Raw genomic sequence first — 22,726 nt, 5'->3', positions numbered from 1 at the left:
CATTCCCTACCCCCATTCCTCCTCCCATCCCCCTATCTCCTGGCAACTACTATCTGCCTTCCATCTCTAGGATTTGCCCCATTCTGAACATTTTGTATAAATGGAGTCATACAATATGTGGTCTTTTGTGTCTGACTTCTTTCACTAAGCATAAGGCTCTCAAGGTTCATTCATGTTGTGGCATGTAACAGTACGTCATTCCTTTTTTATGGCCGAATAATATTCCATTATATATTATATGGATATTGTACAGATATGTCACATTTTGTTTATCTGTTCATCAGTTGATGGACATTTGGTTTATATCCACTTTTAGCTTTATAAATAATACTGCTATGAACATTTGTATGCAAGTTTTTTGCTTTTTTTTTTTTTTTTTTTAAACTTTTATTTGCATTTATTTTTTGTGGCATTTATTCCCAGGCCATAAGTTTTTGTTTCTTCAGTTTCTTCTGGGATATCTTTTTCTTCGGGGCAACCTCCTCTTCTGGTTTAGGAACAATCTGTTCTTATTCAGTAAGGACCGTCTCAATGTGGCAGGGAGAGCTTATGTATGGGTTGATCCGACCATGAGCTCTGTAAGTTCTGTGCCGCATCTTGGGGGCTTTGTTCACCTGTATGTGCTCAGTGACCAGAGAATCTGCATCTAAGCCCTTAAGTTCAGCATTACTCTCTGCATTTTTGAGCATGTACAGTAAAAATTCAGCACTCTTTTTGGGCCGCCAACCCTGCGTCCAGCCCCACTGTTTGGCCTGGGCACACCTACCAACTCCACCATTGTAATGATGGAATGCCACACATTGCTTCTTTAAAGTGACATCTTTCAGATACTTGGTGGCTTTTCGGATATGCATACCCTTAATGGCGTGGGCAGTTTCACGAGTGTTCTTAAAGTGAACACGAAGATTTGAACCTCTTGACTTGCATGATTTTGTGGGGTTTTCTGGGTCAAGTGAATAGCAAACCATTTTTAGAGGTCACCTCAGGCTGCTTACTGGAAAAGGAAGCTGTATGCAAGTTTTTGTGTGAACATATGTTTTAAGTTCTCTTGGGGATACATATATGTGTGTATATATGTATTCCCAAGAGGATTTATATATATGTATGTATATATACATATATATAAATTTTTTATACATAAAAATACTCACACACACGTACCCCTAAGAGTACAATTGCTGGGTCCTGTGGTATCTTTTGTAAGAATTTACCTTTGTTTTTGATAAAGCTGGTATTGTAGAATGTTGTAGAATATGATTTAGGTTTAAGAGACAAATGGGCTGGCTGACTCTCCACATTCTCTTGTCCCTGCCCACCCAATTTGGACAGATTACCTGATGTCTAGGTTGTTAGAGTCAACAGAGCAGTCATACCCAGGTAACTACCTTGTAGAATCCTGGATGTAGAGTCCTGGAGTTAGCTCTATGCACTTGGTGAGGAGTGGGCTGGGAGCCCAGGGGTGTTTAGAGAAGTCATTCCTCATAGAAATCAAGAATTGAAAAGAAGTGTTCTGCTCTAACAAAGGAAAAGAAAGCCATTCTTAGATAAAGGACTGTGCCATTTTATCAAGATAGGAAATACATTAAAGAAAGATAATGAATTCAGTTTTAGACATAGTAAATTCGGGATTTCCGGGACGGAATGTTAGATATTTATGTTGGGAGATCAGGAGGTTGATCCCTGATAGAGATGTAGATTTGAGATTCATCTGCATTATAGGCGTTTGGAATACAAGAGTAGGTAGGTCACCCATAAAGTAAAAAACAGTAGAGAAAAGTGTGTAGTAATTCCTGTATCTGAGGTCTTTGAGGTTTTGAGTCTGCCAGCTGATGTTTTAGCTGTATCTTACTCTGAGTGGCTTGTTTCCTTCTGGTTTTGTGATTTTTGATTGTAAATTTATTTATTTTGGGACCTTATCCTTGAGAATTCTTCCAGGCCTAGATCAAAGGCAGATTCCCCAGAGAGGATTTGCATTTCCTTCTGTCAGGGTTGGGTGGGAGACATTACCATTCTAGGACTACCCTAAACAAAATTCTAGGTATGAAGCTTTTTAAACCATAATCTAGGTGAGGGTCAGCTTCTGGTTGTGAGTGTCTGAGGAGATACTGTTGAACTGCTCTCATAGCCCCCCAATCCCTTACCAGCACTCAGCGCCAAGGTTAAGTTTTCCTTGCAGTTCTCTTAGGTAACACCTGGACTTTGCCTCTTGTACCTTGAGCCCTAATAGACCTTGGAATTGCAAGCTGAAATTCATAGGGTTTGGCAAAATGCCCTGAAGGTGAATGAAAGCTGGTTTCAGTACTCTGCATACGTCTCTAGTTTCCCTCTTTCATTTAGTTTTTTCTTTTTTTTAAAAAAATTATTAGCACCTTTAATTATTTATTTATTTATTTATTTATTTATTTTGGCTGTGTTGGGTCTTCGTTTCTGTGCGAGGGCTTCCTCTAGTTGCAGCAAGCGGGGGCCACTCTTCATTGCGGTGCGCGGGCCTCTCACTATCGTGGCCTCTCTTGTTGCGGAGCACAGGCTCCAGACGCGCAGGCTCAGTAGTTGTGGCTCACGGGCCTAGGTGCTCCGCGGCATGTGGGATCCTCCTAGACCAGGGCTCGAACCCATGTCCCCTGCATTAGCAGGCAGACTCTCAACCACTGCGCCACCAGGGAAGCCCTCACTTAGTTTTTAGCCTCGATCATACTTTATTTTCTTTCAGGTTATTGATTAATATGTGAAGATTAAAAAAATTTATCTAGTGTTTGTTATTTCCAGTGGGCATGTTGATCAAGCTATCTATTCTGTTGTTCTAGCAGACGTAGAAGTGTCCATCTCTCTTCAGTGCATGCAACGGACAGTAAGATGCAGGGAATTCAGTCAGCTGCCAAGTTAAAAGTTATAAACTTGGGACAACATCCAGTGGTTTGTTTGGCCCACATAGTATTTAGAAAATGAAAATCAGGAGATTTCAGATAAAATTTTGGGTATCTTGCTTCTCTTGAAATATTAGAAGTTCTTAACAGTATTGGGCTTTCAATCCTGCTTAACAACAATTGGCTAGAACTGGGAATAGCAGCTGATCTTTTCAGAGTGAACCTGTTTTCTTCAGTTGCAGGCACACAATCTCCATTTGTGCTGTGTACGCATGTTTATACCCATTCTAGCTTCTCTCATTCATGTTACCTGTAGACACTTGTGGATCATCCTTGTGCCAGGTAGTAGTGCTAATACACAGTTTCACATTTGTTTAGTGATTTAATTCTAATAACAAACCTGCAGTTTATCCCTGATGAATAAATAAAGTTACGGGTGGTATTATCCCCAAGTTACAGATGAAGAAATGGAGTTTCACTGAGGTTATATAAGTTCTTCAAGGTCTCTTAGTGTCACAGCTAGAATTTGAACAAAGCTCCTTCTGTTCAATGCTATTCTTAACTTTTTTTTTTTTTTTAAGCAGTGGAACTGTTCTTCAAATGAAGTTTTAGTGAAGTCCATTATGCAAAACCAACAGAGATAGCACTGCTTTGATTGGAGGGTAGCTGGGGTGGGAGACAATTATGTGGGGATGGGAACCTGCATGCTCAGCTCTTTGGTAGCCTTTAGGCACCTCTCTGGAATCCTTAGGATTCTACTAAACAGTTTGGACACTCTCTATCTGTAACTAAGCATAACAATTTGTTAAATTTTATGAGTTTTTAGCTTTTTTGGATGTTACAGTTATAGCGTGCCTATTTTTCTTGTGCTTCCTTGTATGTCAGTCTTCATCAGTGTAATCTGTCTTATTGCTCAACAGCATTTTTATATTTTGTGGGTATGTGTTCAAATAATGGTGAATCTTTTAGCATTCTGTTTCTGTTTTACAATGGTAGTGTGATTTATAGTTTATTTTGGAGCATCTGATAACAAACTCTGCTTTACTTTTCAGATTCTCTTTGTGGCCAGATGGGTTTGTATGGACAGGCTTGTCCATCTGTAACTTCATTAAGGTTAGTGCTCTTCTTTTTATTAGAACATGTAACATTTTAAAAGTTATGCTGGTCAAGTCATATTAGAATCAGTTTTACTGTAAGGTTCAGAATAAAATATTGTAGTCTGTTTTGGTAAATAGTGCTATTTTGTGAGATTGGGACATACTTTTGCTTACAGAGATATTTGTGGTAGTGGGATTTGGGTCTTAATCTCCACTTAGTACATGAAATAACAATTTTACTCTTCTTTGTTATTCCTTTTTAAAAAAGAAACTAATCTTGTTTCTACTTGTTTTAATTAGAAAACACATAGTAAATTTTTATTGCCTTTGTAGCAGATTATTAAATAAGACTAGATGGTAATTTAAATCTCTTTTTAAAGGACGATATAAATATGATACCTAGATTATCCTCATTTACAGTAAATAAGTAAAATGTAAAAATGTAGGAACTAAGTTGTATTCAACCCAGTGGTTTTAGATTTTTTCAAAGTTGCTAAATCCTTTCTATAAATTAAATCTTAAGTGAAAACCTGTGAATAAAGCAGATAAATGCTGGGCTTTTCTGCTTGCTTGGGCTTCCGTGTTCTACCCCTGCAGTTGCCCCTGAGGGATTACTCTAGTTCCCAGCGCACAGTTTGAAAAAATAACCTAAATCTAATCTGTTAATTGGGATCTTTCAGGCTAGAATATGAATTGCTGATGGCAGCACCTTCCAGTTACATGTGGTGTTGTAGCTAGCTGTATCATTTATTTATTCAGCATATTGAGCACCTAATATGTTGTCAGGAGCTATTCTAAATGCTGGGGCTACAGTAGTGAACATAACAGATAAAAATCCTGTAATTATTGGGCTTACATTTTGGTGACAGGGTAATTAATAAAAAAAAGTAAGAAGTATATGTTAGATAGCGACAGTGATAAGAGCTAAGATGAAGAATAAAATAGAGAAGGGGAATAGGAAATATAGATAGGGTTATTTTAGATAGGGTAGCCAGGGAAAGCTTTACTGAAAAGGTGACATTTGAATGAAGACCTGAAAGAGTGATGGAATGAACCATATGTTGGGTAGGTAGAAGATGAGCATTCTGGGCAGAGGGAATCCAGGAGCTGCTGGGGCAGGAGACTTGCCTCGTTAGGTTGGAGGAACAATGATGGAGGTCAGTGTGGCTGGAACAGAGTAAGTGATGAAGAGAGGTGGAATTGACCAGCTTTGGAGGGCAGGAAAGAGAGAGAGGAGGGATACAAAATTATTAGAGCCATGAATGTGAAGTCAAGGAGTCCTTAGGCATGAAAGAAATTCTGGTGGTTCAGAATGCCACCAAAGAAAAATAAAGTTGCCTTTTTAGTTTTTATATACTTGAATTTTTATGAGACTAAGGCTGACTCTCCTTTTCCTCAGTAGGAGAGCTTTACTCCATGCCCTTATGGCATTTCTTTCCCTGAGAATGCATCTTCCAGCTTATAATGGAAGTAGGTGGAGTGATTACTTTTCTACCTTGTTGGAGTCCATGTGCCCCCACCCCCACCTCCCAACAAGGGACAGCTGTATAGTTTGGAAAAGAACTTAAAAAAAAAAAAGACTTCTTTTCTTTAATCCCCAAACCTGCTGTAGAACTAATTTCACTTAAGAGTCCTTTTGTTTAATACGATGGGAGGAATCATTTTCCCCTTTTTTTGAATATTTAAAACTTTAGATATGACCATATCAGGATATTTTTGCAGACTTTGGTCTTCCACTGATCATAGAGTTCCTTAAAGATATTTTATTTGTGGGTTATGCCAAAACAGTCATATATTAAAGTCATTTACTGGGATTTTAAATCCCTTTATTTGAATAGTTATGTTTAGGTGAAGATTGTATATGACATTGGGTTAGGAATAATATATGCCTAACTTTTTTTGCTTGATAGAATTATATAATTGGAAGAGATGATGAAAGAGATACCATGAATTATTTTATAACTTGCTCACTGTTATAATTCTAGTGTATAATATCCTAGAATCAAATTTTTGTGGATGTACCTATAAGTTTAGCATTTAGTTAATAAACTGAGAAACTCTATGGCATTTGAGTTGAGATATTTAGTATCCTTATATTCTAATCTTTCATTTTTTTGTAATATTCTATATGGTCCCTCTGTGAAGCAGAGAATTCGCATTCTCAGATGTATGGGTAGAAGACCATTGTTTGTCATTGATTTTTCTAACTGAAAGCTAGCTTTGGTTTGATATAAGGAAAAGAAAAGAATGACTCTTTTTTGGTAATGGGAAGAGAAACTGCATTACTTAAAACCACAATAAATTTTAGTCTACTTTCCCATAGAGTCTTCCCCAAGCCAGAAACGGCCTCCCAACTACACTATCCAAATAGAAGTAGAGCAGGAAATCTTTTTAAAAAAAATTTTTAAATTAATTAATTAATTCATTCATTTTTGGCTGCATTGGGTCTTCGTTGCTGCGTGCGGGCTTTCTCTGGTTGCTGCAAGCTGGGGCTGCTCTTTGTTGTGATGCACAGGCTTCTCATTGCGTTGGCTTCTTGTTGCAGAGCATGGGCTCTAGGCTCATGGGCTTCAGTAGTTGTGGCTCACAGGCTCTAGAACGCAGGCTCAGTAGTTGTGGCACACGGGTTTAGTTGCTCTGCGGCATGTGGGATCTTCCCGGACCAGGGCTCGAACCCATGTTCCCTGCATCGGCAGGTGGATTCTTAACCGCTGCGCCACCAGGGAAGCCCTTGAGGCTTTTTCTTAAATGAGGGGTGCCAAAAAATATTCTACTTAATTGAGGATACTATGAAGAAATAAGTGCAAATGGGAAATACCAATGCAGGAAACTAGAAATAAGTGATAGAAAACTAGTGATTTAATTTTGAAATACATTGTCTAAAATTGAAAATAAAATCTTGTTATGAAAGTCAGCAGTTTTTAAATAGGGAGGTGGTGGAGAAATTGGAGTTGTCATGAATTCTTATACATGGGGGAAGATAATATCAGAGGTAATAGACTAAAAAGCATCACTGAATATACTGGCAAAATAAAGGAGTTAAATATAAAATCTGTGGCTACCAGCAGTGCACAGAATATAAAATAATACTGAAAAATAAAAAAGAAATTATATGATTTGATTCAGTAAGCTTATTTTAGTCAAGCTTTGCTTGGTTACAAGTAAAGGAAATCAGCACTAGATGTATCAAACAAAAAAGAAAAGGAATTTATTTGGTGAATACTAGGGTATTTCACAGAACCCAGAGGTAGCTAGGTCTCTTAAGGGAATAGAACTTAGGTTCTTAGGAACCTAGGCAGTATATTTTCTTCTCTCTTGCTTTTCGCTGAATGTAATATCTTTTCATTTCTATAAACTGACTTTCTTTGCTTTTCTGGCACATGGGCATCCCATACCTCTCAAGTTCTTAGCTTTTTCATTCAGGAGACCAGCCCAGACTGTTTAAGTCCTATTACTAAATTCCTGAAGAAGAAAGTTCAGATGAACAATTTGGGTCAGGTACCAACCCTGGTTCAAATCCTTTAATTTGTTGTTGTAGTACTCACTTTTCAGGGCCCTGGGGATGGAGCCAGCGCTGAGAAAGAGCTTGGTGAGCTAGGCAAAATGCTACAGAAAGTTTCTGATAAAAAGCAGCATGTGTCCAGTGTTGGGTGAGAAGAGTTAGGATTTCAAGAGAGGATATTTTTAGGATTCAGAGCCTTTCCTTACAGTCATGTGGGTAGCATGTCTTTTTTTTTAAAGGGATTTCTAATAGTTATCATTTGTTGAATGTCTACTCTGTGCCAAGCATTAACTCTGTACTACAGTGTTTCACATATATTTTGTCATTTACTCCTCACAGCAATTCTGTGAGGCTTAGAGGTTTGACTTGTCCAAGGATGCAATTAATAAGGAGAAGAATAAGAATTCAAGCCCTTTTGGGTGATTTCAAAGCCTTTACACTTTCCATTGCATTATAGTATATTAGAAACAGTGACCTTTAGTCTTTGAGATGTTGACTTATAGCATCTTAAACTTTTTGGTCTCAAAAATTATTTAGTGCCCAAAGAGCATGTGTTTGTGAATTATATCTATCAAAATTGTATTAGAAGTTAAAACTAAGAAAAAATCAAAATATTTATTAATTTACAAAGAAATAATAAACCCATTATGTATTAACATAGATAACATGCTTTATGAAAAATAATTGTATTTTCCAAAACAAAAATTTAGAAGAGTGGTGTTGCCTTACATATTTGCAAAATTTTAAAAATATCTGGCTTAATAGAGACAGCTGGATTCTGTTCTGTGCCTCTGCATTCACTCTGTTGTGATAGCACCCATCACATAGCATCTGAAAAGCTCCACTCTACACTTATGAGAGGATGACAGTGGAAAAGGCAAATAATACCTTACTCTGAAAATTGTTTTGATCCTTCAGATCCCCTGAAAGGGTCCCTGGACCACACTTTGAGGACCACTGAACTGTAAACATCATATGTAGCAGCTTAAGCTGTTTCTTTAGCATTTTATGTGTATCACATCAGGATCACCTTCCATGATGTTAGCCTTCTGCCAACACTGATACCATATTACTGGTATAATGTCATGGAGGCAGTGTGTGTGTGGAAATAGGATATCCAGTAAATGTCCTACGGTGAGTTGAAGCAGTATGGTTGCAGAGAGGTTAGGATAAACCCTTTAATGAGACAGAGTGAATACATGTTACTCAGAGGACGTTTATTATTACATATACACATATTTTTAAAAACTAAGTAGAAGAAGTATTAATAGCAGATTCTGTCTGGGTTTTTAAATAACATCTGCAAAGATGGCTTTGAGTGTTCTTGTATCGAAGGGACTCTTGTTTATTAGCTTTCCAGCTACTCAAGAGACATAGAGATTCCAATAGGTAGAATGAGATTAAATGCAAAATATGGTACTTACTTGATGACAGAATGTAGTTCAGTGGTTAATGTCCAAAAATATTTATTTTTCCTCCCTAAATTGTAGAGTAAAATATTTTTAAGATACGAATTACATTTATAACATAAAGATGTCTTTTGACCATATGATCACTAAGTTTTAGCCTGAACAGAGTTCTAACTATGAATGTGGCTTGTATGAATTTAGAATACAGTTTTATGAATCTAAGATTATATATTTGAGTAATAGAGTAATTTGGAGAGAATCTAGAGAAGAGCAGTAACTATATTATGGTTCTTAAATCAGATCCTATTGGAGTTCTGGACTTCAAACTTTTGAGAAGGAACCCAAATGGTGTTAATATTGTAAAATATGTGAAACATCGTTGTGAAGAGAACTCTGACCAGTTCTCATTTTCCAGGATAGAATTTAAAGAAATTTTCTTCTCTGTAGCAAGGGAGATACATAGACTAGTCTGTTAAAATTTATTATTATTATTTTAAACAAAATGAATTACTGTATACATTTGGTGAACTTTTCTTCCCTTGGAGATAAAGAATATTGTTGGTCTCCAAAATAGGTAATAGCAGGGCTTTTAAAAATGACATAATGAGGTTCTGTCTCATCTCTGATTTTATGATAAAAGCTCTGAAACCACAGTTCTGTTTACAAATGACAGTTGTCTCACTAAATCCCCCAAGTTTTTGCATAAGCTGTATTGTGAATATTCTTGGAATTTTAGGGGTGAAACAAAAGTTGTGAAAGTCAAGAGTTTTGAAATGTGAACTTCTGTTTGTGTATTGGATTCTCTATCCTAAATTATGATTCTTCTACCTATATTTTCACTTCAAACCAATGAGGATTTTTTGGGCTTGTCCTTTAAAAAGATCATTGCTTATAGGAAATTTAAAGCCTCAGTTATTCATACCTTAGTGGTGATTAGTTTGATGCTGTCCACTTTCTTCCTAAATAGAGCAGAGATCAACTGCTTTGAAAAGGTTAGAGTTTTTACTGGAGGAGAAGAGCAAGTAATTAATTTTGGAGTTTATAATACCAACTTTAGGGGCCAATCTTGGAGGCTTATGGCAGTGTGAGATGGGAGAGCCAAGGTATAGAAGGTACTTAGAAGTATGCCAGGTGTAAACTATGTGTATTGAAATTTTATCAGGAACAAGCTGGTCCTACACCAGGAAAATGGAAAAACTTATTTCTTTATTTTCCTTGTTACACTTCTTTCTGCTGCAAAATATCCAACCGAGGCTTTTATACTCTTAGAACTTTGATTTATAGAACTCCTTTATAGAATAGGTAGGATTTTGTGGGCTGCTTCAGGAATCATCATCATAGAATCTTATTTCTGTGGGAAAAGTGTATGTTCAATTTTCATATGCAATCTACAAACAAAATTTAAAAGCACAGTCTTTTCTGGATCATTTCTTTAGAGTAAATAATTGAATGAGGGGCTCATTTCCATTGAGGTTGATAAATGATTATTGTGTGATTTAGGGCATGTAAGTCTAAAACCACTGAATAAGAGTGACAGTCATTTAAAATTTAGAAAATTCTGAAGAGTATGAATTTGATAGGAATAATCATAGCTAACATTTATTGAATGCTTATTTACTGTGTGTTAGAAACTCTTCTTAGTGCTTTGTATATATAACTCATTTAATCCTCACAACAATCCTTTGGGGTGGGTACTATTTTTATCCTCACCTTACAAATGAGGAAACTGAGGTATAGAGAGACTAATTTACTTGTTTAAGGTCACATAGCTAAAAGTGGAAGAGCTTGGATTCCAATCCAGGCAGTCTTGCTCCAGAGCCTGTGTTCTTAATCACCATATCTTCTCTAATGTAGGACATTGACTGTGTTATTTTCCTGAAATTGAACTAAGAGTAGAAACTTTCGCTTTGCCGGTATATGATAACTAATTTTGAAAAATAACAGCAGCTACTTTTGCTTGGAAATAGCTTAAATTATTGCTTCATTTATAAATTTAAAAAATTGTTTTTTTATATCACATGCTTCCAAAATGTAAGGTCAATTTGTAGTAGATTATTTTCTTTCTTGTTAGGTTTCTGCCACAATCAGCCTTGGGTACCCAAATATCCACATGTACTGTTCTTCCTATAAATAGAACTTACTTGCCCTTTTCCCAAGGGAAACAACCCAGAGTTTCATCCAGTTATTACATCCAGCTGAAATTCTAAGCTCTCTGGGTGCATTCACTTTCATTAGATCCCAGAGTGGCTTTTTGGTTTATAGTGGTGAAGGAATAGGATAATAGCAATAAAATCTTTTATTCAGAAAACAGGATAATGGGAAACACAAAATAGTCACTAAGCCATATCTATTATAAAATCCTCCTGGGTAGCAGTGGCAGAGACTCCATGACAGTATAATAAGTTCCTTGATTCTGCTCTTTGATGGGCTCTCCATTGTCCCCTGTGCCCTCTGAAAGGTCTCACCTTGTCCAGTGTCCTCCATGGCCACATCTGCGGTGGGTATTGGTGAAGATGCCCTATCTGGGAAATGCATAGGCTTTATAGCTCACTTCTTGTTGATTAGCTTGGGTATTATTTTGGAAACTTAAGAGGCTTTCGCAGTCTAGGCACCCCTCTGCCCCTTTACAGTTATCTTAAAAAGCTTAGTTTCAAGACTTTTTGCTGCTTTGAGCCAAAGGACATTCCTAGGCAGAATTTTTTAATGTGAAAACTCTGCCCTTTGTGCTCTACTTACCCCAGGGATTTCTAACCTTTTGGTGCCATGGAACCCCTTCAAAGTCTGGTGAAACTTGTGGACACTTCTCAGAATAAGGTCTCAAACTTCATAAAATAAAATACTTAGGATTACAGAAGAAACCAATTAATTATATTGAAATATGGTTAGCAAAATATTAACTTTATAACATAGTAATATATATGCCTTTGAATTAACACGTTAAATAAAAAATCTAGTGGCAAATCTAATACACTGTCATAAATTTGAAGTAGTCGATGAGTTTAAAAAGTTGAGATTCTGCAGCATTTGTCACATATGAATATATTTGTGATTTTTATTGATGGCAAAGTCACAGGTACTGTTAATGCTGCTGTGATTTGTTGTCTACTTTTGTAATTAAAGGAAATGCTAAGTTTCAGTTACAAGTTAGTGGAAATAAAGAATATATTTTCCCCCATCTAAGTTCATTCACCTCTTTTAGCTCCTGAGGGAATGATGGCTCTGGGTGGGGCCATTTGAAGTGATAGTCTTGGGTGGAAAGTCAACACCCTCACAACATTGCTTTTGTTTGGCAAGGTACCAGTCTTCTCTACTGCTAAGGCTGTAGTTTTGCAGCTATCACTCACTTACTTCAGTTTGCTACTTCAGAAGCAGTTGGTGTTTTTTTCAACCATGTAGGGCTTTAAATTAGAGGAATTTTAGCTTGAATTGCAGACCATAGGCAGGGAGTACCTCCCTTAGCAAACCTGCGTTTTCTCTGCTTGCAACTCTAATTGAAGTTTTATTTCCCTTTTAGGACTTTGTTTTAAGTGGCTAGAAGGAGCCAACACATGCCAATATTCTCAATTTTTCCTGTAGTATTTCTCTCCTTGCTGTATAGCCTCAGTTGGCATATGGTTTGTTTTCCAGTTACAGTAGGTGACAATTTGACCAAATCCTTTGCCACTCTTTAATAAGTGTAATCAGCTTTCCATCCTGAAGTATTAGAATTCTTAATGTTTGCCTCATCAACTCCTCTAAGAGAGTGTCTTATTTTAGGTCCTGTTACTTGTATCACTTCACTTCCATGTCCCACATTCCATGTTTGTTAGGAATTGCATTCACCTGCCGGTAGAGATCTTTTTATAGTAGTTAAACACATAAAAAGTCTGGAAGGTAGGCAGTTCAGGGCTGGGATGGCAGCTTCACAGTTGGTTCACCAAAAAAATCAGGGACCCAGATCTCTTCTCTCTGCTCCCGTGTCCTCAGTGTATGGCTTCCATTCTCAAAGGTCACCTTATGGTCCAAGATGACTGTTGGAGCAATAGCTATTGTATCCACATTCCAGAGAGCAGGAAGGGCAAAAGGCATAATACCATCCAGAATAAAATTGGGGTTGTATTCTTAAGGAAGAGGCCAAAACAGATATGAAGTGGCAGTTAGTGGTCTCTGCCATAGACCTTGCTTCTGGCTGCCTCGGGTGCTGAGATGCAGTAACAGGAATTATGTTTTTTATATATGTATATTATGTGTAAATATATATATTTTTTGACCCCCTGAGATGCGTGTGATCAGAATTACCGCTGTGGTAATTACAAGGATTTCTTTTGAGTTCTCAGTTGCTCAGTTTTTCACATGCCAAGTGCTAAGACAAAATGCCAAGTGCTAGGAAGGGAGGGAGAGGATTCAGGAATATCTAGGTCACATCATCATTACCCTCATTATTCTTATTTTATTTTCCTTGATGTCTTCGTCTTACCTCCATTTAGGAAAGCCAACAATATCTCTACCCATTTCCCACCTTTGTATCCTGTTGAAAACTTTCTGTGTAAGCCTTGGCTACTCCTCAGTTGTTAGGGAAGTTACAGAGGGAAGCCAAGCAATGTGCTAAAGTAGCTAAAATGCATATTTGGGATCGTATCAGTGGCAGTATTTCATTAAGTGAGGTCAGAACCCCCTCCCTCCTCTTATGTCATAAATTAGTGTGGAGTTGTTATATCTGGATGCTCTTTACCTTTTCATTGTATGCAGAAAAAATTCCTTATTCTTTTAAGCGATAGATACCATCATAGATTTAAGAACTTCAGACATAATTTTTTTCATGCCTTGGTTTATCCCACAAGTAACATTATCTTCTTATCTTTGGCTTCCATCTTCCCATTTTTCTCTACTTTTCCAGTAGAACTCTCTGTGTTCCTGTGTAGTGCTCACTTGTCAGTCTGTGCTGAGTCATGCTTTTTTCCAGTTCATAGAGGACTTCGATCCTGTGGTTATCCTTACCTCATACTATTGAGTCCTCTTTCCCCTCTTCCTTTTAGCTTTTAAATGTGTTTGGTCTTGTTTGCTTGGGGAGCAGCACACCCACACCTTCATTGGCTAGTCACTGTTTCAATCATTTAACCACCATTTATTGACCCTTTACCTAGTGTGTTCCTAGGCATTGTGGGAACAGAAAAGAATAAGAAAGTTCCTTCTTCTAAGGAGCTCATGGCCTCATGGGAGAGAGGTAGATAAAGGTAATTTAATTCTATGTAAGTTCTGTGATAGAAGTATTTATAGTCAATGGGGGTAGGATCTAGTTCAATTTAGGAGATGGAGGATGGGACGAGTGGATTGACCAGGCTTTCTGGAAGGGGAGGTGTTTGATCTGAGTCTTGATGAAAAAGTAGAAGCCAGCTAGGCAGAGTGGGAAGGAAAAGGCATTCCAGAAAGGAAGACTCATTCCTTATCCAAATACTGTGTTATTTTTCAGATAATGTGTACCTGGCATGGTGTTGGGTTGCATCTGAAGTACTAGTGTACGGTCACTATCCTCAATGGGGAGGCGGGGGAAAAGGGAGTGAGGGTAGAAAACTTATGTTCCAATTATACATGTGAAACAGCATGGTAAAGCCAAACTGAGGTTATAATTGCTCTAGGAATTCATAGAGAAGGATTAATAAAAGGTTAATGAAGCTAAAGTAGTTGAAAATGAGGCATTCAGATTTAGTATAATAGGAGAAGGGGAACCATTGAAAGTTTTTGGGCACAGTGACATGAAAACATTGCTGGCATTTCCCTTGGAGTGTATACATGGACTCTGGAGGTGATTAGCAGGGAGGAGTGGTGAGAAATCAGAGCCTAGGAGGCCAACTAGGAAGCTTTTGGAATGAGGTGAGGTAATGAGGGCCTGACATTTCTTAACCAGATTTCCATAACCAGATTCCTCAGAGCCTCCCATGCTGTTTTTAAATCTGCCACCATCTGTTCTCTTATACAAGTGGACTTCTGTCATCACCATTCCACTAAGAGGTTTCTTTCTAAAGTTACTTGATGATCTGGTCAAATCTAATGGGCATTTTTTGTGTTCTCAGTGGAGAACCACTGCAACAACCAGCCTAAGCAGCAATAGAGGCACTTTTTACCTCACTACCAAGAATATGTAAAATATAACAAATTGCAAAGAAAACAGCAGCCCCGCTTTTTCAGATTTTAAATTTAAGAAAGATTTTTATACTCTACTTCAATGAATAATTCTTACTCATGATGCCTTTGATGACTAGGCACCAAATTCTTTCCAGCCTATTTAGATCTTAACTTTCTTTAAGTCTTAGCTCAAGTTCTTCCTTCTCTACCTCTTAAGGCTGCAGCCCATGTTGTCCTCCACCTTTTTCTGAGCCATTGCAGCACCCAGAGCTCTTTTCCAGCTCTTTCTTGTGTTTGACCTTCCTAATTGGAGTACAGGTTTCTAGAGGACAGAAATTTTATCATACTTGCTGTGTGTATAAAATTTTACTCTAGGATAGCCTTGTACACGTGTGTAATTATAAATTCTTGTTTATTTTTATAACAGTATTAAGTACCTACTTAGTGTGTGTTCATGTTATATTACTGAGACTCTCCTAAAGTCTCAGTTAGTGGCACTGGTGGAAGGAAACAGAAGTTAAAGATAGTTCTCAACAGGGAGCATCTACTATATCAGTTATATTCCAATTTGGAATGTTCTTTTACATTATCTTTGAAAATGTATGTGACTGGCTGCTTTGGGAATTTGAACAAAATAAAGCTACTCAGTGGAGACTTAATTGAGGCAAATAGGATGATAGCATGGTATAATAATAGCCAATGTTCGTAGAATAAAATGTGAATAATAATAGCAGCAACTACTGTTATCACCACTACCAGTAGCTAACATTTATTGACTCTTTACTATTTGCCAGTCGCTATTCTGAGTACTTTATATCAGTGAGAGGTAGGTAGTATTATTTTAATTTTACAGGTAAAGTATGGTAGAAAAACTGCTGGATTGGGCATCAGGAGATTTGAGCTCTGGTTTTAGTTCCGCTGTTAACTATTTTTGTGAATTTGGACAAGTCTTTAACTTCAGTAGACCTTAGTTTTTCATCTTTAGATTGGAGGCCTTGTTCTCTAATCTCTAGGGTACTTTGCCCACTCTTTGACATTCTGTGATATCTAAATTATCTTGGCTTCTTATTCCACAAGTTTCTATAACTTATTTCATGATGGGAACAAGCATTTCTGGCTGAGATTGTAGAGCAAGGTGCTGTATAGAGGAATTTAAAGTTCAGGTTTCAGAGGAATGCATACAGCAGAGATGGGGAGGGAAAATGAAAAATGTAAAACTGTTAATCAAAATATTGGAAAATATTCTATCTGCATTGCCAGTAGTTAATATTCTACTGGCAATGCAGATAGAATCCTCATGGCTATCTCTTGATTTATAATTGCTATTGCTTAATCTTGTTTACTTTATGGTTCATTAGTACCCTCCCAAGATACTCCTAGAGTAATATTATTAACTAATACTTATTGAATGTTTCTTCTATGCATAAGTTATCCCATTTATTTCTCAAAGTAATGTTTTAACCGTAGGTACTATTATTGTTTCATTTTACAGATGAGATGGGGTTTAGAGATAGTAACACTTTCATAGTCTCACAGATAGTAACTGGTAGAATAAGTACTTGAATTCTGGTCTGCCTGACTGCAGAGCCTGTGTTCTTTATTAATTCTACCTTGCCTCCCAGAAGTTCAGATCCTAAGCATATACTCCAGCTTGCTTTTTGCCTGCAGCTATTTGGAATGAAGGGTATATATGGGATTCTTAGCCACAGTTTTTTTCTTTTTACTGAGATACTTTAAGTTTCTTATTTTGTTTTCTTTTTCCCTTTATTTTTATATCACTTAGAAGCCTTTCCATTCCTCTCTGCTTTGTTGTCAGGCTCACTTTTCCTGCTTCTTTGATCCCAGGATAGGAAAGTTTGTACCTTTTGTTGAAAGTTTGCCATTCCAGTGAGAGGTGTCAATCTTTGTTTCTATATTTTTATCTTCCATTCTTAGAGCAGCTTCCTTCTTTCTCCAGAATATGTGTTAACCTGGCAGATGTTGTTTTTTCTTTTTTCTTTCTTTGGGTGATAATGGTTTGAATTTTTCAGCCTTGGAGAGAAATAGATTACAGAATCCAGATCACTGGATGTTTTTGTAAGCCTGTCCTTGAGTTTTTAATGCTTCTTTTCTTGCTGTCCATTTATGTGATTTTCTCTCTTATATCCCACACTCCCAGATCTTTAGTTTTCTTAAGCTTGTTCTTTGACTTTTTTTTTTTTTTTTTAAACTGCCTGGCACTGCCTATTCTCCTTGTCTCTAGTTCATCAGTGTCCTTGAGTTTGCATTTCTTTTTTCAGTCAACTCCCCCAGCTAGCTTGTCTCCTTGCTATTATTCTTGTCTACCCTGCTTTACTCTTCCTATCTCCCACCTGCTCAACTTTACCTTCTTTCCTCCATGTAAATTCCTGTGCTTATTTCTCAGTTACTTCTCTGACTTCTTGCCTACACTTTAATTTTGGTATTCTTTTGTATGATTTCCCTAAAATTTGTGTAAAAGAAATGCCAGATATACAATCTTAAGTTTTAAAAGGGCCTGCAGTGTTGGTGAGTAAAGAGCTGGACTGCAGACAGATGTTTTCATACTATGATCCTGTCTCCCTGTTTAAAGTGACAGATAGTCTTTTTAAGAAAACTGGCCTCAGAATTACTTTGTGTGTATATATTGTTCTATCTCTTAGACAGTTTAAAACCAAATTTGTTGTGTTTGGAGAGGAAGAAATTAAGAAAAAAGATTGGAAATGTTGATCCCTTAAATATTTGGTTTGGTCATTAATATACTCAATCTTTTTCCTCCAGATTTAACTCAGGCTTTCCCTCACTTTGGAACTCCTAGATTTGTGAATATTGGATATTTTGAGAAGCAGGGGTTCTTTCCTTGATATTGACTAAGGAGTCTATTTACCTTCAGGATGACATCTGAACTGGAGAGCAGCCTAACATCTATGGACTGGTTACCACAGCTCACCATGAGAGCAGCCATCCAAAAATCTGATGCTACACAAAATGCACATGGAACAGGAATTTCCAAGAAGAATACACTTCTTGACCCAAATACAACCCTGGACCAGGAAGAAGTCCAACAGCACAAAGATGGGAAGCCTCCATACAGTTATGCCAGCCTCATTACATTTGCAATTAATAGCTCACCCAAAAAGAAAATGACTCTAAGTGAGATTTACCAGTGGATTTGTGATAACTTCCCATATTATAGAGAGGCTGGCAGTGGATGGAAGGTAAGGATTTTATTTAAATTTTTATTTTTATGCTGTAAACAGTAACAATACTGGCTTTTATTGAAGATAAAGCTTTGTGGAGGCTTATATAATTAAAGATGAAATTCCAATTACTAGTCATTTTTAGGATTAAAAGAAATTAAATGTTTTAAATTAGATGAATAACTTTATTTTGGGTAGAATATTAATTTGTTAGAGCTTTCTTGTATTAGAGGACTGACATAGCATAAAGTATTGGAGCAGAGATAATGTAGCATTCACTAGAAGACAATACCCACAGTTCAGTTAAGTTGATAGTGTGTCTGAGGTTTAAAAAAAAACAGCATAGTATTGCAACTAGTACTGTTTTTATCATCAAAGATTTTTTTAAAAACTCTATTTTGAAAGAATTCTAGATTTATAGAAGAGTTTTATAAGTAGTACAGAGGGTTCCCATATATCCTTCAACCAATTCCTCTTTGTTAACATCTTATATAACCATAGTACCATTATCAAAACTAAGAAATTAATACTTTTGACTAAGCAGTACTGTTAGCTACTAAGTAAATTACAGACTTCATTCAGATTTCACCAGTTTTTCCCACTGATGTTTTTTTATGTTCCAGAATTCAATTCAGGATCTAACCTAGGATTCCACATTACATTTAGCTGTCATTTGTTATGTCTCCTTAGTCTTCTCCAGTCTGTAACAGTCCCTCAATCTTTTCTTGTCTTTTATGACCTTGACACTTTTGAAGAGTACTTGTCAGGTATTTTGTAGAATGTTCCTCAGTTTGGGTATGTCTGATATTTTCTCGGTTAGATTGAGGTAATGCATTTTGGGGAAGAATAATGCAGAGGTGATGTGCCCTTCTCTGTCTATCTGTCATATCAGGGGGAACCTGATGTCAGTATGTCTTATTACTGGTAATGTTCACCATGGTTCTTTGGTTAAGGTGGTGTCTGCCAGGTTTCTCCACTATAAAATTACTATTTATCACTTTGTAAATTATGAAATGTTTTGGGGGAGATACTTTGACAGCATGCAATACCCTGTTTTTCTTAAATTTTTGTTCATTAATTTTAGTGTTCATTGGTACATCATTACGGCAATTTTTATTGTTTTCTAGTGGTGGTTTCTCTTTTCCTTTATTCCTTCTATATTAATTGGGATTCTTCCCAATTAATATGGAAGGCTTGTCCCTTCTTCCCCTTTTATTTATTTATTCAATCGCATATTTGTAATAGTATGCACTCATGGATATTTATTTTATTTTTTGTGCTGTCGTTATTTGTTGCTCAGATTTTTGCTGCTTTTGGCATTGGGAGCTCTTACAGGTTGGCTCCTGTGCCCTTTGATATGGTACAGTTCTTTTCTTTTGTTTATTTACCATTTCTCAACTTTCTGGCACCACAAGATGTTCGAGGCTCATCTCGTACCTTTCCTGCCTCAGCTCTAGAATCAGCTACTTCTTAAAGAAGCCTTAGCTCCTCATCTAAGCTTTTTGAGGAATCTTCAAATTAGTTACCTACCTAATCTATGTTATATGACAAATAATTCAGTTTTCTTTTGTATCTGCACATTTTACATTCATATTCTTATGTAGGAGTTATCCAGTTGTGTGCTGTGTGGGGTGTGTGTATTTGTGTGTGTGCATGTGGAAGAAGGGGACTTACAGAGCTTTAGGTCTGCCATCAGCTGGTAGTTCCACTTGTTTCTCTTAAGCTTTCATGTCTCAACACCTTTGTCTTTTTTGTTTGAATATACTTATTAAAGGCATTTACTGAATTACTGTGCACCAGTGATGTGTGCTATGTATCATGCCAGATAATCAAGTGCCTTATGGGAAGGGATTTTTTTTTTATATCTTTTCCTCTATTCCATTGCACTAGCACAGTACTTCCATTTAGTAAGCCTCAATAAATGCAGCTTGAATGAAAGCCAGAATCCTGGTCCCAGCTTTCTTTCCTAGCTTATTTTTTGCTAGTTCCCTCTCATGTACTGTTTTTTCTACATATTCCAGCCTATTAGTTGTCCTAGAAATAAATATTTTGATTTTTTTTGCTTTTGTTTTTCTCTTACTTGTCCTTGGACTTTCTCTTGCCCTTTGTCCAGTTGGCATTATTCTGTTTATTCTTTAAGCTCATATGTAACCTCTCTTTTCCCTGTGGAATTAATCTTTTGTGTTTCCATATGTTTTATTAATAACTCTGTTATAGAACTTACAGATTTTTGTTCAGGGATCTTGTTTCATCGAAGTCCACCTTGAGAGTGCCAGATTCAGTCTGCTGGATTTCTTGCTGCTGGCCACCCCAAGTTATGGTCTGAAACTGGTTTAGAAGTAGTGATACAGTTTCATCTGGAAGATACATGGTTTGGATGTAATGAAGAAGGAAGGATGGAAAGCGAAAAATGGGAATAAGTTGAGAAGGATAATGTTGCTTTTTAGAACTAAAAGATACGCCAAGGAGATTATCTGATCCAGTCTGTTGCTTTAGGCAGACCTTTAATATTCCCAGGGAATTGCTGTTTCATAATTATTCTTTTAAAAAAGTTTCTTCCACCCAATTTTAGGAGCCTAGAACTTGCCATGATTACTTTAAATTTTATTTTTGTAAACATAGAAATATTTTGAACATCTCACATGGAGACAAATGGAAAGTGGTTTATCTTCTCCTTTGCTCAGGTCCTATCTCTGTTTTCATGTTTTAGTTCCCATTCACTGTCCTAAGATTTGTTTAGCATTACTTGTACAACTTGCTGCTTACTGTTTCTTCTTCAGGTATGGAAGAGATGGGTTAGGTGAAAATGGAAGGTCATATAGAACTTGTGAAATTAGCTTGTATTGTTTGAAGAGAGGATGGAAGAAAAATCCTAAAGCAGTTGTCAACCACCTTTCCAGAAATGTAGAGCCAACTAATGTCACCCAGAGGAGAAAATGTTGCCATGGTTACTTAAAAGGATTCAAATAGAATTGTAATATTTAGATGAACTCCCTTTCATTTTGTGCCAGGGCATTGAAGGGAGATTACATATTAAAAACAATTCTTTGAATAGTCCATAAGAGTTATAAAAACTCTTTGAATTTCCATAATTGAATGATTTTGTAATCTGAGCTAGAGGAAAAGGAATTTTTTGTGTGCTATTCACCTTACTAAAGAAAATTAACCTATTAAGTTACTGGAATTTAGGGTAATAAAAAGAAGAATATAAAAGAGTGGTATGGGTATGTGGGGGTGTATTCTACTTTTCTATGTGAAGAAAAAAAGAAAGAATATATTATGTGTTTGCTTATTGTTGTAAAAAGAAAGTTAAGAATAATAAACTAGAAATATAGTAAGCATAGTTACCTATAGGGATGGATGGAACTGAGGTAGAAGAGATACAGAAGGGAGTAAGATTGTGAGTGTACCTTTTTATATAGTTTTGAGTCTTGAACCATCTAAGTATTTTACACATTCAAAAAAATATAAGTTAGGAAATCAAAAAGGATGAAAGAAGAAAACCTTAAAACTGAATATAAGTAGAAATAAATAAGCCTTATATCAAATGTATAACGTAATCACAGAAAAATTCAAGAAATTTTGAAAAGAGCATACCAAGGTTGAAAAGAATTACAAAAGAATCATGGACTTCATTTAGTAGATTTGTCTTTGGTAGTGGTAATTTGCTAGAGGCAGTCTCTCTACCTTGTATAACCACAAGAAAAGAAGTTGGGAAGGGGAGCAATTCTGAAACAATCTTATGTGCATGGTAGGATAGAACAAATGAGTACATATATTAGTGTTTTGGGGAGTCAGGGCTCTCACAGTGGAAGAAGAGAAATAAAGGTGGAAATGGGGTGGTTGATTTGAATGAGAGATGCCAGTTTAAACTCAAGTGAAAATAAAAATCAGGGAGAGTGCTTTTAAATTCAGATTCTTGGGTCACAACTCCAGAGATTTTGAATTAGTCATCTTAGAGCCTAGGAATCTGCATTAAAATTCATCTCAAGTGATTCTGGTGTGAGTAGACTGTACTTCTGAGAAACTACTTTTGAAGCTGGGTTTTCAGGGCCAAGCAATATGCCTTTATCAGTTATTTAACCCTGGCCATTTTTCTACAGCTTACTCTCTGCCATCCTAGTTATCTCTACCTCTACTCTCCCAACTTCTTTCCTTAGGGTTGTTAGAGGTAGTGTCTCCCCAAGTTGTGAGGTCTGAAGTCATCTCTTTTCTTCATTGTGTGTTGTAAATACATGTCTTGGCTCTCATATCTCTCCGGGTGTTTTTATTTTCTAAATATGCTTTTGGTATTTTTTTCAACAGATTTGTGATTCCCATAGGAAAAGCATTATATTCTAGGTTCTGAGTTGGTAGACAAGATCCCTACCCTTATGGAGCCTACTTACATTTTGATACAGAATACAGTATGGAGGAGGAAGACCATTAAACAAATTACTGTGTGGTGAGAAATCCACACTTGGCCTAAGCTAATAATTTATGAAAGTCAGAAAGGACTTCCTTAAAGAACTAACGTTTAAACCAAGAATGAATTGAAAGTTAAGTAGACTCAGGT

At 36.6% G+C, this 22,726-nt stretch overlaps 2 protein-coding genes across 5 annotated transcripts in view; one reads left to right on the top strand and one right to left on the bottom strand.

The window, feature by feature from the left end:
• FOXJ3 (forkhead box J3) overlaps positions 1–22,726 on the top strand; it is a 126,175-nt gene that overhangs the window by 18,618 nt on the left and 84,831 nt on the right. For all 4 annotated transcript variants that reach the window (XM_059920001.1, XM_059919994.1, XM_059919997.1 and 1 more), the window contains exons 2-3: positions 3,917–3,977; positions 17,865–18,189. In XM_059920001.1, coding sequence (XP_059775984.1) covers positions 3,934–3,977; positions 17,865–18,189 — 369 coding nt within the window. In that variant the 5' untranslated portion in view covers positions 3,917–3,933. The remainder of the gene's footprint in view (positions 1–3,916; positions 3,978–17,864; positions 18,190–22,726) is intronic.
• On the bottom strand, positions 510–969 carry LOC132349331 (large ribosomal subunit protein uL22-like). The gene has a single exon (XM_059897684.1). The coding sequence runs from the start codon at positions 966–968 to the stop codon at positions 510–512; it is 459 nt and encodes a 152-aa protein (XP_059753667.1). The 5' UTR covers position 969.

This window comes from Balaenoptera ricei, chromosome 1, assembly GCF_028023285.1.
Source record: "Balaenoptera ricei isolate mBalRic1 chromosome 1, mBalRic1.hap2, whole genome shotgun sequence".
Classification (NCBI taxonomy): Eukaryota; Metazoa; Chordata; class Mammalia; order Artiodactyla; family Balaenopteridae; genus Balaenoptera; species Balaenoptera ricei.
Note: the sequence above shows the minus strand (reverse complement) of the source record. Positions and strands in the feature narration are given on the sequence as shown.